General features: G+C 42.5%; 1 protein-coding gene across 1 annotated transcript in view; it reads right to left on the reverse strand.

Annotated features, from left to right (window-relative positions):
- LOC124544678 (rabankyrin-5-like) overlaps positions 1-19,911 on the reverse strand; it is a 426,179-nt gene that overhangs the window by 70,407 nt on the left and 335,861 nt on the right. Inside the window, exon 14 of the mRNA XM_047123303.1 lies at positions 10,753-10,926. Coding sequence (XP_046979259.1) covers positions 10,753-10,926 — 174 coding nt within the window. The remainder of the gene's footprint in view (positions 1-10,752; positions 10,927-19,911) is intronic.

A 19,911-nucleotide genomic window follows, 5' to 3' on the forward strand; every position in this document is an offset into this window, starting at 1 on the left:
ACTGAAGACCACCACAACAACAACAACAACAGTTGACAGCATCTGCTGGCTGAATATTGAAGATTTTAAAATAATGTGAGAAGTATTTGAACAAAAATTCAGCAACTTTTTGTTAGCCTTTGAAATAAAAAAAATTCACAATTCTCTTACCAGTAAAAACTCTCATGTGATTACTAACATTCCAATGAAAACTCTGAAACACTTTTTTCTTGATACTGCCATTATACTGTGTCATACAATATGTAATGAATTCGATTCAGAAATTCAATTTAAAAGACTATAACAGTTACGAAGAGATGGCTGGCCACTAAACAATTTTATGAGGTAACATTTCCAATAGTGAGGACAGAGAAACACCGAAAGAAGAAAATATTAATTGTAGTTTTTAGAACTTACAGCTTCCTTCTTTAGGGATACACTGGTATTAATTTGGGGAAGTTGGAATGGGAGTGGTGAGGAGGTAATTCAGAGAGAGAGACAGATTCAGAGAGAGAGAGAAAGAGAGAGAGACTTCGGACAAATTTTCGTTATCCAGATCACTTTTTTTTTTTTAACCGTTAGGTTTGAATGCCATCTTACTAGATGTAATTGAATTTTGCACAATAAATACACTTCTACTTACACCTAGTTTCCTAACTTGAACACAGTTTCATGTGGTTTGCGCCATCTTCACTTACTTTTTGTCTGTATTAAAATCTCTCTTTTTAAATTTACATCACCCTATAGTATTAGTAATTGTGTTACATGCTCCAGTGTCTGTTTTCTCTTAGAATGTCACTTCTCCTCCATCCCATAATGCCCATTACACACATTTATCTCATCTACTCAATATATCTATTATTTTGTACTTTACCTAGCAACAAAAATTTGATAACAATTTTTAACATAAAAATCTTTTTGATATGTTAGTTGGAAGAACACATTCAAAGAGCTGAAAGACACAAAGGTAGCTTATAGGGAGGAAACCATGTGATACAATGACATTTCCATTCTAGTATAAATTCAACAGTACCGTACAAGCATGATGAGGACCTGATTCCATTGTTTAAAGAACTGAATGATAAGGATGACTTAAATACAGGAATAGGAAAATTTTGTTTAAATGGTAATGTGATAAATCATGTGAAAACAGAAGGTTTGGAAAATCAAAGGGAAAAAATATTAATTTTAAAAATACTGCAAAATGTCATTTTCTTTCTTCTTTAAGAACACCATCATAATTTTTATTAGCTTTATGTTCTGTGATGTACAACACCCATTGTTTCTCATTATCTGTCACAATAGTGGTTAATTAAATCGACAGCAGTTTCAAATAAATTCAGCAAATATGGTTGGTAGGAAACATTGAAACCTATCCATACAATGCATGCTGCTAAAATGCTAGTATGTAACATAACTCATTATTAACCATAGTTTCAGTAACAAACAATCCATTCAACCATTAAAGTAACTGAGAAAAACACCTGCAATTCATTTTTATTACTTATCACTATTCTTCTTCTTTTTCTTCTTCGGTAGTGCTACAGCCCTTGGCAAGTCTTGGCTTCTTCAACAATCTTCCTCCACATTTCTGCTGCTCTTTTCCACCCCCAGATTTCCATACTGGTGAAATCCATTATTACATTGTCAATCCATCTTCTTCTAGGTCTCCCTTTTTGCTTAGCTGGGCATGGCCCAGCCATCATATTTGCTGTGATGTCACAAATTTTACTATTCCCTATCTTGTATTAACACTTGTAATTTGGCACTGTAGCATATTCTCCAGCCTTCTTGCTCTGTTATTGGAATATAGATTTTGTGTAGTATTTTCTGCTCAAAGGTTCTTAGTTCATTTTTGTCATTTTCTGTCCACATCCATATCTGTGACCCACATGTGATTTATAACTGGGTGGACTAAGGAGTTGTATATTTGCAGTATTGTTTTTCTTGTAACAAGGCTGTATCTGAGAAACTGCATATTTGCAAAGTGAGCTCTGTTTCCTGCTTGTATTCTTTCCCTTATAGCCTTTCAAATGCTGTTATCATTTGTTGTTATTTATTAGGGCTCCCAAGCAGTTAAAAGAGGACACCCCTTTGAAGCATTTCTAGTTGACATTTAGGTCTTCAGGGGTTCTTCTGGCCTCATATTGTGACATTACTATATATTTTGTTTTATTTTTATTTACTATGAGCCCAATTTTCAAGGCTTCTGTTTAAATTGCCCAGTACATTTCTCGGAGTGTATCAATATTTCTTCCTGCTATAGCAATGTCATCAGCTTATGCATGTATCTGGCTAGTTTTTATAAATATGGTGCCTCTTTTGTTGATTTTATTTACTGCACTATGCAGGGCTATATTGAATAGGACAGCGGAGAGACTATCACCTTGCTTCATGCCTTTATTAAAATCAAAGCTTTCACTTGTTCTGCTAAGGACCATTTACTTTTGTCTCTGTCATTCTCACTCTGATCAGTCTTATTAGTTTAGCACATATACCAGCTTCTTCCAGTACTCTGTGTTGTTCTTGCTGGTTTATACTGCCGAAGGCTTGTTTGAAGACAATAAATAGGAAATGCAGATCTACATCATATTCACAGAACTTTTCCATCATCTATGTTACCACAAGTATTTGATCAGTTGTTCCTTTGTCTGGTCGAAAATCACACTGTTGTTCCTCTAGAATATCTACTGCACACTTCTGTATCCTTTTGTCTAATGTACTTGTGAAGATCTTATAAGCTGCGCTTAGGGGTGTTCTACATCTATAGTTATCACATGCTGTTCTGTCCCCTTTCTTATAAATGGGGATTATTATTCCAGTTTTCCAATTCTCTGGAATATTTTCCACTTCCCATATATCTGATATTAGTGCATGCAGTCTGTTTATTACAGCCTCACCACCAGTTTTTATTAATTCGGGTATTATGTTATCTTCCCCTGAGGCTCAATTGTTTTTTATCTTGTGCACAGCTTGGGAGACCCCTTGTGTTGGCTTTCTTGCCTCATTGGCATCATTGTCTACTTCTAGTTCCACTCTTTCCTGGTGTACAGCTGTCTCTTCATCTTCTAGGCTGGGGATTAGTGTATCTTTGAAGTACTCAGCCCATCTTTCCTTCTTTCCACTATCTGCTCTTCCTCCCTTATCATTTTCCCATCTTTACTGAAACATGCCATAATTTTTGGCTGGAGTCTGTTATTTATTTTGCCTACAGCTTGATAGAACATTGTTATTTCACTCTGTTCCTTTAACTCTTCTAGTTCTTTAAATTTCTTCTTACTCCACTATCTTTTCTTTCTCTCGCACAGTCTGTTAGCTCCTCTCCTTAATTCTCTATATTGTTCCACATTATTTCTGGTTTCCCTCTGTAGCACTTTTGTTCTTGCCCTGTTCTTTCCCCCTATTGCTGACCTGCAATCTTCATCAAACCATTCTTGAGTTCTTCTGCTCCTTCTTATTCCTCGTATTTCTTCTGCAGCATCTTTAATGGCTTTTTCAATCCTGCTCCACCTTTCATCTATCCTACTGCATTCTCTTCACTGCTCAACTTTCTGTTTAGTATTACTTGGCAGTTTTTTACTTCATCAGGTATTTTCAATTTTGTTAGTATTCCATTTAATCTTCTCTCCTGTTCTGTTGCCATTTGTTAATGATGGTTTTTCTCTCAAGACTGATTTTACCACAAAGTGGTCTGAGCCACAGTTCAGTCCTCTGCAGCTCCGTACATCCATAACAGATGTGGAGTGGCATGCAAATCACTAAAATATAGTCAATCTGATTGACTGCAGACTTCCAGGTAGCCAGATAGATCCTTTGGTGTGGGGAAACAGGTACTGCTAATAATTGTATTATTCCTTGCTGTGAATTGGCATAGTAAGTCTCCATTATCATTGTTTTCTTCATGTAGTGAATATTTTCCAGAAACACTATATGGATGTTCATTCCTCCCTTTCTTGCGTTAAAATCTCCTGTTACTAGCATGAGGTCATATTTAGGTACTGTGGCGCATACTTTTTCCAAGTCTTCGTAAAACTGCTCTTTAATTATATCCTTCTTTTCTTCTGTCGGTGCATGTTTTATTATACGGTGAAATAAGTAATTGTTCCGTAACTTAAATTCTATTGTTGACTTACAAACAAATATAAATACTGTATTAATTATAAACATTTGGAAGACGAAACACTGGCATTCTTAAAGTATTTACTTGGCTCTATTTGAAAACATGTTAGCAAAGCCAGCCCTTAATTAATTCTAAAGTAATTACCAATTTTGTCAAAAGTATTGTTTGTGTAACTATATCTGTTAATTTCATCATTTAAACAAATAATTCGGCCTAACCCTTGTCGTATAAGAAACTGCTAAAAAGATGCAATTTTTCGATTTATGCAGTTAATTGAAGGAGTTCAGTTTTAATTGTAATTTTTGTAACTTAAACATCAACCAATGCATAGTTTGAGTGCCTGTTATTGTGATGATATAAGAGCCCGATTTTTGGTCCCGAGACAGTCAGTCCACGGCCGAGTTTCAGACAAGAAACCTGTGTTGGTTAGAACAATAACAATGCGTCAACTTGACTGTGAAAAGAATGTTACACAATTAGGCCATGTGTTAAGACAATGCCAGTGCCTATTTAATATGTACCGTATTATGCAGCATGAACTGTGTTGTTAGGTTTTTACTGCTCATAAATGTTCAACAGTAAACTATTGTAGCGGTATGTTGATGTTTGCTTGCAACCTATTAATGAGACTTATCAAAAGTTAAACACCAGTGCACTGACCATATAACTGTGTATTATTGGGGGGTGGGGGCTGTGAACAGTGAAAGTAAAGAACTGTGAAATGCAAATGTGTACCTGTCAGCTACATGATTTAAAGTAGTTAGTGTTTTACTCCACCCCACCCCAATTTTTCAGCTAGTGTAGCAACACAGTATGTCGACACAGAGAGCAATCAATGAAGAAATAAAGCAGGCAAACGACACAACTTCCCCAGTTACTATAAACACTGTTCCAAGTTGGACTGTTCTTTCTTCTGCTCCACTATATACTAATGAATACTCAGGTTTATATATCTGTCCATTTCCTTGCCATCTTATTTTCTATAGCCCTACATCATACTTAAATTTTAAAATTTCATTGGCTATTTCTTTCATTTTTCCAGGCTGAAGCATTGTCCTCACATTCCATGATGCTACAGTCAGGTCCTTTATCCATTTCCTTTGCCTGGTAGCTACGCTACCGCCGGCACAGTTCGTGACCTCAACAAAGTACGCAAACCCGCCCGCCTGCCACTGAAGGTGCCTACTGTAGCTGTAGCAGTAGCAGTAGCAGTAGTAGTAGCTTTATTCATCCATAGATCTCTTTTTACAAGGATATAGGGCACGTCAAAATCAACTTAAAATAAGCTAATTCGCATACTCATATATTTACAGACTTCTAGTTAGAGACAATCATTAGATTTACTCCTGGTATACAATACTTTTTTACAAATAACTTATTAAATAATGTAATGCTACATTGTTCACTCATATCTCACTATCAGTCACTACACACACTATACACACATTGTTTCATAACACTTCACACACTACACACACACACACACACACACACACACACACACACACACACACGGGTGATCTCTGGGCCATTTTCTGTACCACAACTTCCCATTTGCTATCCCGAAAAACTGAGTCAGCATCTATCCATAATGAGTGAGATGTTGAGCTCAGAAAGAGGAAGAGGTGTTAGTATTGTGCCATACATAGCTTGGGGATAAGTATGTGTTATCTCTACTCTTTGTGCCTATCTGTTAGGTATGATCAAAACCAGTCATTAGCTACCCCTCTTATTCCTAATGCTTCTAATTTATTTAATAGAATGTTGTGGTCAACTGTATCAAATGCCTTAGAACGACCCAAAAATATGCATGTGACACACTCATCTTTATCAAGAGCATCAAGTACAACTTTTGTGAATTCTACTATGGCTGACTCCGTATTTTTGCCACTTCAGAAACCAAACTGTGATTCGCTTAAAAGATTATATTTATGCAGTCAGTTCATCAATCTGTCTTTCATAATTGCTTCTATTATTTTTGAGAATGCTGACCGCAGGGAAATGGGTTGGTAATTTTCTCTGTCTTCTGCATTACCTATCTTAAGCAAAGGTACAACTCTTGCCTGTTTTAACTGCTCTGGAAATGTCCCTGATGTGAAGGATTCATTTATTATATTTGTTAAGTGGCCTTGTATAATCCCTATGCATTGTTTCAGTATACACATTAGTAATTCATCTAAGCCTACTGACTTTTTATTTTTTAGTTTTTGAATTGTTTTACTGACTTCATTCTCTGTGGTTGGAAGTAACCTCATTGTATTTAGTGCAACATTATTTACAGGTGCTATATTTGTTTGGGGGATTTTTTGCCGTAACTTCTCTGCAATACTTGAAAAATGCTCGTTTACATAGTTTGCTAAGTGCTGTGGATCATTTATTACTTTATCATCCTCCCTTAGCAGTATGTTATTCTGCATTTCTTTTGCCTCTCCCCGTTTCCTTTTTTATAACAACCCAGAACACTTTGCTTTTATTCCCTTCATTATCTATTATTTTGTCATTAAATGACTCTTTTGCAGCAATCAGCACCTTCCTATAGATATTTTTGTATCTATGATTAAAACTTAAGAATTCTGGATCATTGCAAATCTTTTTCATGGAACTAAGGTGTTTAAGTGTTTAGGAGGATTTCTTAATACCTGTTGTTACCCATATGTTTTTGTGAGATGTTGATACAGACATGCATACTTTTGGAAATGCATTTTCAAAGTTCAATTTAAACAATGTGGAGAATTTAGAGAATTTCATATCCACATTGGTTTCCTTATACACTTCATCCCACCCTTGTTTTTCTAAATCTTTTGAAAAATTTTTTATATTGATTTCTGGTAGAAGTCGTTTGTAGGCTCGTAGTTTAGGGAATGATTCAATGCCCGACTTTACTGTTGTTATTTGACGGAGATGGTTTTATCGCCCGAGATCTTTTACAGCTACATCACATTTTTCCCTGTCCTTATTTGTGGCCACATGGTCAATTACTGATGCAGTCATTGTAGTAACCCTTGTTGCATTACTGACCAATAGGGACATGCCAAAACTTTGAAGGGTGTTTGTGAAGGTGCTGCTGGATTCATTTATGATATTAGTGTTGATGTTAAAGTCCCCACACAGAATTATGTTGACCTTTGTACTTGCAACTTTATCTAGAACTTCTGTTAACTTATTGAAAAAAGTGTCCACACTACCCCTGGGAGATTTATACACACACAAAATGATTAATTTCTTGGTGATATCAAGCCCTGTTAATTAAATACTTGATATTTCAAAGTGTTTGTCTTCACTTACGGCACTGAGGTCATCTCTTGATTTGAACTGTGTTCCTTTTCTGATATAAATGCAAGATCCTCCACCCCTTGAAGCAGTTCTGCAGTAAGAGTTTGCCCTTTCACATAATGATAATATTGTATGTTGGATTTCTGTGTCTCTACACCAGTGCTCAGTAATACAAACTACTGTGCAGTTTAAAGATTGGAGCTCAACTTCTAATAGTTGTATTTTATTTTTTATTGATTGCATGTTTTGATGGAGGGTTGTTAAGTCTATGAAATGCCCCATGTTACTCTTTCCAGTGGTTTGTTTTTCTTTGTGACATGTGGTATGTGTGATATTTGAAGTGTTAAAATCTGTCTTGTGAGTGATTGTTTCAGTATTTTTTAAGCTGCTGGAGATACTCTTTAGGCAGAGGAACCTGTTGTCTGGATCTACCCTAAGAGACACCTACTTTTCCTACCTATGACAACAGGTATTTGACCATGTGTGGCCCGAGATCCACCCCGTATACTTTCACAAAATCAGCTGTACCAATCTTCCCTTCCCAGTCCTGTTTAGGCGTAGGCCATGCCTAGTGAAACACCATCTGTTGATAGTCCCGTCAGGCACCAGAGAAACATGAGCAAAGTTGGCTGTCCTCAGAGCTAACCCTAATCCCACAGTGATTCGCCTTACAGCTCCATCAAGGTGTGGTCAATTATGATGCCGGAACGTTGGCACAAAGTGTATGTTGGTGCCATGAGTCAGGGAAGCTATCTTGCCCAGGTCACCACCTATGTCATATGCCCCATCCCTGCCCCACTCACTATTATTACATGGTCCTCTTTTGTAAAGTCCTTACATAAAGACCCTAGGTCCTCTATCACATGACTTAGCCCTGCATTTGGCTTGAAGATACTGGTGGCCTGGTACGCTGCCCTTAAAACATTCCTGTAACTAAGGGCCTACACGTCACCCATGGCTACTACCTAGCAGCAGCACTTTCTTCTTCCTAGCACTTTGTACATTCCTAGGCTTCTTAGCTTTGGTTGAAGTGTACTGCACATTTCCTGATCCTCATTCTACCTGAGGATCTTCTCCTCTTAACTCTGGCAGTGGTAGACACCTGTTTTTCGTGTTGTTGATAAAACTGTCAGATCGTGTTCTGTTTCTTCCTATCCTCCTACCAGCTGCCAGTTCCCAAACACCCCCCCCCTCCCCCCCATCTCCCTTGATCCTTACGAGTTCCTTCCTTGCTTCCTCCAACTGTGCCTCAAGGGCACAGATTTTCCTTTCCTGTTCCCCAATCAAAATGTTTCTACTGCATACTCTGCAGTTCCAGGAGAGCGCCTCTTCTGTTCTCCCAACATTCTCTCCACTGCCCCCCCCCCCCCCCCCCCCCCGTGAAAATATCCTAAAAGATGGGCAACAAATCCCTCTACTCACTACCCTACAACAGCTCCCACATTTCTCAGTTGCAAAAGAATAATTAAGTTTAAAAAATGTTTTAAATTGGTCAAGGACGCGAGATTGGCCATGTGTGTAAACAAAAAACGACACAAAGGTCTTGTGTGCGGTGGTCGGTGGTTGGTTTGTTTGTACTGATTTAGAGATACAATAACATAAGAATGAGTTTGTAATTAATTTGCTTTTAGAGAATTTATGTTCTCAGGTGTGTTTGGTCCGGTTTTTAAATGTTTATAACTTGGAATATTTAGCCCTAGATCGCTTCTATCTAACTAGTAAACAGTACGAAATGTCTAAGTTAAATACAATTCAGAAATGTTTAATTACACTTTTATAGCGACAATAGACACTGATGAAACTGGTAGCAGTATTTTTTAAACGATTTTTGCACTATGAAGGAAACTTGAATAGAATTTTTTGTGATTATGTCATACGAAATTTCGGGTTATGTCACAATTATCGAGACTTCAGCAAAAGAACAAGTTTTTTCAAGAACAAGCACTGCTGGGAGGCTAATATTCAGTTGTGTGACAACAACGGGCACTACAGTAAGAATACAAAACAAAGAAAATTTAAATTTGACACTATTTCTTCTTAAATAAGTTCTATTAGCGGACGAATAAAATACCTGTGATCTCACTCAGTGGCCATCTTGTGTAAGGTGGTGTCCCCTGGGAGAGACTTATTATTATTCGCAAACTATTTCAGTTTCTTCATGTTCTATGCAACACCATCAAGCACTATGATCAGTAGCAGCGAGAACATTTTGATATTTACGTGGTCAGTCATATGACTACATTACTTTCCCTGGACTGAGTGGCCATTTGCAGTACATTTTTTGAAAATTAAGATAATTTTGCTACCTTAGACTGTTCAAATGTTTTTTAAACATATCTCCCTCTCTCCAAATCATTCACTTAATGCCGATTTCACGAATGGCCATCATCAAAGTTCTATGTATATTTCACAGTCACTGGATAACACAATAATGAAAACAAAAGTCTCCACCACATAGCACTATAATGTCCACATCACTACACTGTATTGTAACTTCAGCCAATGCAAGAATAAATGCTGACATGAGGAAACTTTGATTACAAAAAATTAGTTGAGCCAAAAGTGTCAAAATGGCCTTAATCTTTGGAAACTCGAATGGCTAGCCATTGCTGATCATGCATGTCCTTCATTCAGAAAGGACTTGTTTTCAGTCTTGCAGAACTATGCTACTTGTTTGTTTAATTCTGTTTCTTATAATTATTTGGTGTCTTGTTACCAAATACACTTACATTTACTGTTAAACTGTTATTTCACCCCTGAAGTTGTCAGAAAACAACACCAAAACAAAAGGTGAAATGGGATGGGAGGTTGATAATGGAGGAGGTATTGTGCCTCTGAAATCCGCATAAAATGTGTCAAAATGGTCAGGTTCAACTTGTATATGTACACATGATTTAGTAAACTCGTTCAACAAAGTAGATAACGTTGGGGCCTACTCTTTTTAGGAGATACAATACAATAAATTAGCATGTTATTGAAACAAGCTATGATTATGTGCAGTATATTTGACTTGTTTAGCAGATACTGTTGTTAACACAAAGGAAAATAGAAGTTCATTCACAGGCGCCTCTGATCATATTTCTGAATACGGTACAAAAAATGCACTTTCATTGGTCACAGAACTAGGAACTTTTGTTGCAGATATTTTGTGTTACACAAAAATATTATCCTGTGAAGAGACTTAAGAGAGATTTTCATATACTACCCTAAAATGGTTGGACTGATGTCCTCTCAAGATACTTTTACATTCTTTTGGAAGAGGGCTAACAAAAGCATTATGACTGTGTATCATGAACGCTACTTAAAGATACTTAACGATGCACTAAATTCTTAAATATCTCGAAACTACATTCACTTACATATGTTTATACTACACATACCTAACAAGAACAGAGGCAATGTCATCCTGTCCGGTTGCAAGTGCTGCCCAAAGAGGACAGTTTCCACTGGCATCTGGCACAGACATGTCCACACCACGCTGACAAAGAGATTCCACAACGCGAGTCAAGTGACTCTGGATTGCCAACTGAAGTGAAGTTTCATTCTCTTGTGTACTACACAGAAATAAAAAAAAACACAGCTAAATAGTTATTCCCATCAACTCATTTGATTTGAAGAACAAGAAAAAATAATTGCTATAGTATTTTAAGATAATAACCTGAAATTGAAGGAAATCTTAAAAACATTTAATAATTAGAACAACAACATAAAAGTATTGTCAATATGATGTTGGATGCACTTTTTTGATTGTATCATCATCATAGGAAAACACCAGGTCTGAATTTTCTGTATATTATCTATTACTTTCACAGTTACACACTCCAACAATGGAAAAAAAAGAACAGTCCAATGCAACTCACAAGTTCTCAGTGAACATAGTTTCTCCATGCGCACACAAAAACTACTCCACAATATTCCTCTTTTCCCCCAATCGAATCCTACATTCTGTCATCCTCAGAATCATCTGACTCTGGTGATGAGTAACCATTTGGCTCTGGTTGCACAACTCCAACACATGTTGTTGCAGTCCTCAGACCCTTGAGGTTATCACCTTGTCAGTCAAATATATTAGTTTGTAACAATTCCATTTAATCAATTACATCCCATCCTCGATTTTTCATCGTTTGAAATATTTTGGCTTTATTTCCTTTTCAGTTCACTTTATGGCATAATGTCTGTGGAATCAGGTGCTCTGCCATATGGTGTTTCAGTGTGTGTTATTGAGTGTTTTGAAATCGATAAGGTTGGCTTCAGAGATATATGTTCTGCAATGTTACAGGAAACAGAAGAAGATTGTCTTGTTTTAGAGAGTTGTAAATGTATCGTTGTCTAAGTAACACACTGATTCATGTGTTATAAAATTATATAATAAAGAAGTTGTAAGTTCCTATTTGTGTGTGCTTACCTTAGACACCACCAGTAAGTGGTGACCCCCACGTGATCAGCGAGGCAACAAAAAAACCCTGTAACATAATTATCAGCGAATTGCCAACGTGCAATCTGCTGGAATTTGTCACAGACAATGTTTAATAAAAATACTCAAAATGACGACAGGAAGTGGACTTGACGAGGGCAATCCTGTGAGTACTCTGGAAATTAATAAGGTAAGCGTAAAGCTTCCTCCCACTTGGGTAGAAAGATATTCGGTTTGGCGAAGTCGAAGCTCCGTTTACAATCACTGCTGTAGCAACAGAAGCAAGTAAGTTCAATTACCTGCTGGCCCAGCTTGAACCAAAAAATATGTCTAAAACATCTGGGATCTGTTAACCAGTGATGAAAATAATAAATATTCACTGGCAAAAGAACGACTCTTAACAATTTTCAACAAAAATGAGGAGTATTAATAATCCCACACTTTAAAAACATTGTGGCTTGATAAACTTCCTAATAATAGTAGGAGTATATTAGTGAAGAAACAATGGACAAAATCATGTGGATGGCCAATCGTATAGTGGAGGTGCAATATGCTGAGAAGCTTCAAATTACCTCAGCCCAATTACTTCCTTCCACATCCTTATCAGTCCAAGATCTTCTTGTAAAAATTAAAGATTTAGAATATGAAGTTAAGATGGTCCAAGAATCAAACAGATCCAGATCGCGCTGCAGAAGCAGAAACAGAACACAGTTCAAAACAAATGGTAAATACTGTTATTATCACTTCAAATTTGGCTCATGGTGTAAACCTGAAAAGTGTGTACCACCTTGCCAATAGAAAAATAAGGAAAATAGGGAAGAGTAGAGTCAAAAGCAGCTGAGTGTTCTACCCTAGTTCCTACAGTAAGCTGACAAAATCAATTATTTGTTAAAGACAGAACTTGTGGACGATCTTATCTGGTAGACAGCGGTGCAGATTTTTCTGTTACACCAGTGTCAAAAACTAAGAAAACCTGAACCCTCTAACTTTAGTCTTTATACTAGAGATGGGGGATCCGCTCCTGAACTAATTCATAGAGTTTAATCTTTCAAAGGAGTGAACAATCAGTGATTCAGAAAAAAAGAACGGTAGCTCCAAACGTTTCCCACAGCAGAGAGAGAGAGAGAGAGAGAGAGAGAGAGAGAGAGAGAGAGAGAGAGAGAGAGAGAGAGAGAGAGTCGGAGCAGACCAGGCCTCTGCTGGTCAGTTCACACTGCACGCCACACAACACAGCCAGTGCCGGCCTCTACCCTGCTTCTGCCTTGGCTGCCTGCATTGTGCAGTGCCCCATTGGATTTTGTGTTTCACATATGCCGTGCCCTCTCTGTGCTTCCTCTGCCGCATGCAGTGTCTGGCGCACCTTAGCATAGCACTCCGTCGGCGATCGTTTCAGTCGCACGTCCTGCCCTCTGGGCAGTTGATGCGAGCAACAGGACAGAGAGCCTCCTAGCGGAGAACATAAGAACTACTTGCAACAACCTGCTCGCAAGAGAACGGATGATTTGTCTCCGAGCGGGTGAGTGGTGGCAGTTCACCGCTCCCCCCACCCTCGGAACTCGCCCGCTCAACGCTCACCCCACCGTTCTCGACTCTAGCCAGAGCGTTGAGCAAAGCAACTCAGGTGTCACTCTGGTCTCTGCGGTCTTAGCTCACGCAGTAATACAGCTCGCGTCTCGACCTGCTTGACTCAGCGCCTCTGCATCGGAGTTCGTCTCTACTGGATATTGTTCTTCGTAGTAATACCGTTATGTATATTACATAATTATGTTATGTATACATCATTTGTTTTTATTTTATTTTTATTTGTTTAAACTGATCAGATTAGGTTCCTGACGGCTCCTCTTACTATAGGATTTTTTATTATGGTCACTCGAATTTACACTTTAATTACGAGCGAACCGATAAACGTATAGCAAAAGCGATACACCAATATTTTCCTTGTTTTATTCTGCGGAAGGTTATATGCAGCACTTTGATCTTACAGTCAAATTTATATATTTTTTTCTTATTTTAGTACGGATTTTGCGATTTTAGGCGTCTTCGGAAGGAAATGTTCACTTTAAAAATATATGGCTTGCGATGTACTTGTACGAGGTTAATGAAATTTTAATACATTATAGCCAAATATATTGTTAATGTAAATCTCAAGTTACAACATTTTCCGATCACCCAAAAAACCACGATAGTGCAAAATAAATCAATAATCAAAAACTTTGTCATATCGTGGAAATTTCAATAAACAATACAAAATTCTTACTCATTATCTGTGTTACTTCAAAATAGGATCAAATAAGATCAAAATACAGGTATAGTACTGGAATAAACCAAGTTTAAAGGGCAATGTGCCTTCCATTTATTTTCTGTTGTGAATGAGTGGTGAGTCATGAAAAAGAGCTAGTTCATTTCAGGGAGTGAACAGTTCTGATCTGATCTCTGAAAAGAACAGTTTTGCCCATCTCTACTTTATACCGCAAATGGTTCTGAAATAAAAACTTACAGGTCAAAGCTGTTAACCATTGATTTAGATCTTAAACTTACGTTTGAATGGCCATTTATATTAGCAGATGTATCAAATGGAATATTGGGAGCTGATTTTCTTCGTCATTTTGGTTTACTCATAGATCTGAAAAATAAAAATCTAATACATAACATTACTAAGTTAAAAATTTCTGCAGAGGTAACCACTGTGAATGCTAATGATTCAGTAAGCTCACTATGCAAAATGTCCCTATTCAAAGCTGTTAGAGAAATTTCCTGAGCTAACAAAACCATCTATAGTACCAAAGGTGTTACGGATTGAAGCACAGCATTATCTACCTACTTCAAATGGGCTTTTGGTGTATAGTAAAGCTCATAGGTTGGACCCACATAAATTGCAAATAGCTAAGAAAGAATTTCAGTTTCTGTTGAATAACGGAATTATATGTCCATCACAATCACAATGGGCCAGTCCACTGTACCTTCTTATGAAGTCAAATGGTCAGTGGCGAGCTTGTGGGAGGATGGGAGAGGGGGATGGGAGAGGGGGAGGAGGACGGGGGAGGTTGGGCGAGGTTGGGAGAGGAGGGGGAGGTTGGGGTGGAGGGGCGGAGGAGGAGGGGCGAGGTTGGTGGAGGGGGGCGAGGTTGGGGGCGGGGGGGGCGAGGTTGGGGGCGGGGGGGGGCGAGGTTGGGGGAGGGGGGGCGAGGTTGGGGGAGGGGGGGGCGAGGTTGGGCGAGGAGGGGCGAGGTTGGGCGAGGAGGGGCGAGGTTGGGCGAGGAGGGGCGAGGTTGGGCGAGGAGGGGCGAGGTTGGGCGAGGAGGGGCGAGGTTGGGCGAGGATGGGCGAGGTTGGGCGAGGAGGGGCGAGGTTGGGCGAGGAGGGGCGAGGTTGGGCGAGGAGGGGCGAGGTTGGGCGAGGTTGGGCGAGGAGGGGCGAGGAGGGGCGAGGAGGGGCGAGGTTGGGCGAGGAGGGGCGAGGTTGGGCGAGGTTGGGCGAGGAGGGGCGAGGTTGGGCGAGGTTGGGCGAGGAGGGGCGAGGTTGGGCGAGGTTGGGCGAGGAGGGGCGAGGTTGGGCGAGGAGGGGCGAGGTTGGGCGAGGAGGGGCGAGGTTGGGCGAGGAGGGGCGAGGTTGGGCGAGGAGGGGCGAGGTTGGGCGAGGAGGGGCGAGGAGGGGCGAGGTTGGGCGAGGAGGGGCGAGGAGGGGCGAGGAGGGGCGAGGTTGGGCGAGGTTGGGCGAGGTTGGGCGAGGAGGGGCGAGGTTGGGCGAGGTTGGGCGAGGTTGGGCGAGGTTGGGCGAGGTTGGGCGAGGTTGGGCGAGGAGGGGCGAGGTTGGGCGAGGAGGGGCGAGGTTGGGCGAGGAGGGGCGAGGTTGGGCGAGGAGGGGCGAGGTTGGGCGAGGAGGGGCGAGGTTGGGCGAGGAGGGGCGAGGTTGGGCGAGGAGGGGCGAGGTTGGGCGAGGAGGGGCGAGGTTGGGCGAGGAGGGGCGAGGTTGGGCGAGGAGGGGCGAGGTTGGGCGAGGAGGGGCGAGGTTGGGCGAGGAGGGGCGAGGTTGGGGGAGGAGGGGCGAGGTTGGGGGAGGAGGGGCGAGGTTGGGGGAGGAGGGGCGAGGTTGGGGGAGGAGGGGCGAGGTTGGGGGAGGAGGGGCGAGGTTGGGGGAGGAGGGGCGAGGTTGGGGGAGGAGGGGCGAGGTTGGGGGAGGAGGGGCGAGGTTGGGGGAGGAGGGGCGAGGTTGGGGGAGGAGGGGCGAGGTTGGCGGAGGAGGGGCGAGGTTGGGGGAGGAGGGGCGAGGTTGGGGGAGGAGGGGCGAGGTTGGGGGAGGAGGGGCGAGGTTGGGGGAGGAGGGGCGAGGTTGGGGGAGGAGGGGCGAGGTTGGGGGAGGAGGGGCGAGGTTGGGGGAGGAGGGGCGAGGTTGGGGGAGGAGGGGCGAGGTTGGGGGAGGAGGGGCGAGGTTGGGGGAGGAGGGGCGAGGTTGGGGGAGGAGGGGCGAGGTTGGGGGAGGAGGGGCGAGGTTGGGGGAGGAGGGGCGAGGTTGGGGGAGGAGGGGCGAGGTTGGGGGAGGAGGGGCGAGGTTGGGGGAGGAGGGGCGAGGTTGGGGGAGGAGGGGCGAGGTTGGGGGAGGAGGGGCGAGGTTGGGGGAGGAGGGGCGAGGTTGGGGGAGGAGGGGCGAGGTTGGGGGAGGAGGGGCGAGGTTGGGGGAGGAGGGGCGAGGTTGGGGGAGGAGGGGCGAGGTTGGGGGAGGAGGGGCGAGGTTGGGGGAGGAGGGGCGAGGTTGGGGGAGGAGGGGCGAGGTTGGGGGAGGAGGGGCGAGGTTGGGGGAGGAGGGGCGAGGTTGGGGGAGGAGGGGCGAGGTTGGGGGAGGAGGGGCGAGGTTGGGGGAGGAGGGGCGAGGTTGGGGGAGGAGGGGCGAGGTTGGGGGAGGAGGGGCGAGGTTGGGGGAGGAGGGGCGAGGTTGGGGGAGGAGGGGCGAGGTTGGGGGAGGAGGGGCGAGGTTGGGGGAGGAGGGGCGAGGTTGGGGGAGGAGGGGCGAGGTTGGGGGAGGAGGGGCGAGGTTGGGGGAGGAGGGGCGAGGTTGGGGGAGGAGGGGCGAGGTTGGGGGAGGAGGGGCGAGGTTGGGGGAGGAGGGGCGAGGTTGGGGGAGGATGGGCGAGGTTGGGAGAGGAGGGGCGCGGTTGGGAGAGGAGGGGCGCGGTTGGGAGAGGAGGGGCGCGGTTGGGGGAGGAGAGGCGAGGTTGGGGGAGGAGAGGCGAGGTTGGGGGAGGAGAGGCGAGGTTGGGGGCGGAGAGGCGAGGTTGGGGGAGGAGAGGCGAGGTTGGGTGACGAGGGGGGAGGAGGGGCGAGGTTGGGGGAGGAGGGGTGTACCAAGTATCAAATGTATCAAAGGTTTGCAGCTGAGTTAGAAAATCAACTCTTTTTCCCCCAGTGTTGTTTATTTAATCTTAATAACACTATATACATTCTCTCAGTGAAGCATAAAAAACTGTACAACAAGTGTGAATTGATCCAGGGATCGAGTCACAGTCACACGGTTACTGCCTGATCTGACTGCTGGCTTTCTACCACTTGGTCATCACTCCATTAATAATGGCCTTCCTCCCCAAATATATTTACAGCAGATAGAAATCAGGGAATTCGTTAGCTTTATTAAGTTATGTATAAAAAATTGATTTATTTTTAAGGTTTTTAACAATTCCGTCTGGTTGCAAATGGATCTCACAGCATTGCTTTTGACTTTGATTTTGCAAGGACACAAGCATGTGACAAACCTTTTTGTAGGAGTTATTTGCATGTAAACCCACCCTCCCCTCTCCCCCAAACTAGTACATGACTGACTTGACTTATTTCCTGTTGAATCATAAGGCAGCCAAACATTTCACTTCACTCTATGTTTTGCCAGCTTTCAGAGCTGCTTCGTCAACCATTCTTTTCGGGCAGCCACATATGTGTGTTCCTTGCTGGTTCCAAACCAGTGCTGCCTTTTCAACAGCTCCTTGTTGTTTGCGTAATGTGTGACCAATCCACCTCCATTTTCTATCGTTTACTTGTTCGCGGATTGGTCACTGGTTTGTCATCTCCCACAATTCGCCATTTGATATAACACCTGGACACCTCACAATTATAATTTGCTGAAGACACTGGTTTATGAAGGCTTGCAGCTGGTTTACAATCATGTTTGTTACCTTCCATGTTTCATAACTGTACAGGACTGACTGACTTTATGTTGCTATTGAACAAGCGCAGCTTTGTTTGTCTCGAGATGTTCTTATTACGCCAGACAGGGTACAGTTGTACAAAGGCTCCATTTGCTTTCCGTATATGACTCTTTACATCCTCCTCGACCCTTCCATCTTTACAGGCAGTACTTTCTAGATATACAAAGAAGTCTACTTGTTCCAATTCCTTTCCATACACTGTTAGCTTCGCTTGTTTTTCAGATTGCATTCTCATTTCCTTAGTTTTCTGAACATTTATTTTAATTCCTGCAATTTCTGATTCCTCTTTCAGTCTTTCCAACTTTTCTTCTATATCACACAATCTTTGCGAGAGCAGACAGATATCATCAGCAAAGTCAAGGTCTTCAAGCCTGTCTTGCATTCCCCACTGAATACTTCTTCTCCTACCATCAACAACTCTTTTCATTACACTTTCCAGTACCAACAAGGAAAAGGTAGCTGACAGAATACATCCCTGCCTCACCCAGCATTTGTTTGGCCAGATTCAGTAAGTTTCCCACTGTGTAGCACCCGACATTCATATCCATCATACATGGCTTTAATAATATTTATTATCTTTGATGATATTCCATATTCTTCCAAGGTATGACACATAACTCTCCTATTAAGAGAGTCAAACACCTTTTCAAAATCAATAAATGTAAGGTAGAGTGTTTTCTGCCATTCTGCACTCTGCTCAAGTATTATACACAGTGTGTTGACGAGATCGACACAACTTCTTTGCTCTCTAAACCCAGCTTGCTCTTTTCTTAGTTGTGCCTCGAGCGAGTCCTTCATACTATTTAGCATCAATCTACAGAGTACTTTACTTGGTACAGATAGGAAGGTGATACCTCGCCAGTAATTACAATTGGTAGTATCCCCTTTCTTTGGCAACTTAATAATCATCCCTTCTTTCCAATCTTTTGGTATTTTCTCTTCTGACAATATCTTCTCAAACAATGGATGCAGTAGATTTATAGTGGTGTCAATGTCTGCTTTTTTGCACCTCAGGTGCAATATTATCCATTCCTGGAGCATTCCGGTTCTTCATCTGTTTGAGAGCTATTATAATTTCAGTCTTAGTTGGTGTGTTTACATTGATTCTGTCACTGGCATCTGGAAAATTTCATTTTTTTTTTTTTTTTTTTGTGGTTTTAGGGCGCACAACTTCAATGGTCATTAGCGCCCTGACTACTCTAAGAATGCACCGCGAGGCACAAGTTGACCACAACAACTAAAAGGGAAAACACGATAAAAGACAGACGGACAGGCATAGGATTAAAAAACAGCATCATCAAATGTCCTTAGCGAGGTGTGTCAAATTGATAAAACGAAGAACACGAGCAGCTGCTCGTGGGTCATCCGCTAAAATGGCATCGAAAGTATTTGGCAGGTTAAGATCGAGGCGCAGTGTGTTAAGATCTGGACAGGACATTAAAATGTGTCTAACCGTCAGCAAGTGCCCACATGGGCAGAACGGCGCCGGCGCAGCCATCAGCAGATGGCGATGGCTGAACCGGCAGTGTCCAATTCTTAACCGGGCTAAAATGACCTCCTCCCGCCGAGAAGGGCGTGAGGGGGACGTCCAAGCCACGGGAAGAGGTTTTAAGGCCCGAAGCTTGTTGTCAGTAAGTGCAGCCCAATCGGCATGCCACAGAGATAAGATGCGCCGACAAATCACCCTGCTAAAATCGGACGAAGGGACGCAACAAGAAGCTGTTCGAGGCTGGAGGACCGCAGCCTTGGCCGCGGCATCTGCAGCTTCGTTCCCAGGGATACCGACATGGCCCGGAACCCACATAAAGCTAACTGGAGAACCGACGTCCACCAGCTGCTGAAGAGAGCGTTGGATCCGGTGTACGAAAGGGTGAACCGGGTACGGATCACTGAGGCTCTGGATGGCGCTCAGGGAATCTGAGCAGATGACATAAG

The sequence above is a fragment of the Schistocerca americana genome, chromosome 8, assembly GCF_021461395.2.
Source record: "Schistocerca americana isolate TAMUIC-IGC-003095 chromosome 8, iqSchAmer2.1, whole genome shotgun sequence".
NCBI lineage: Eukaryota > Metazoa > Arthropoda > Insecta > Orthoptera > Acrididae > Schistocerca > Schistocerca americana.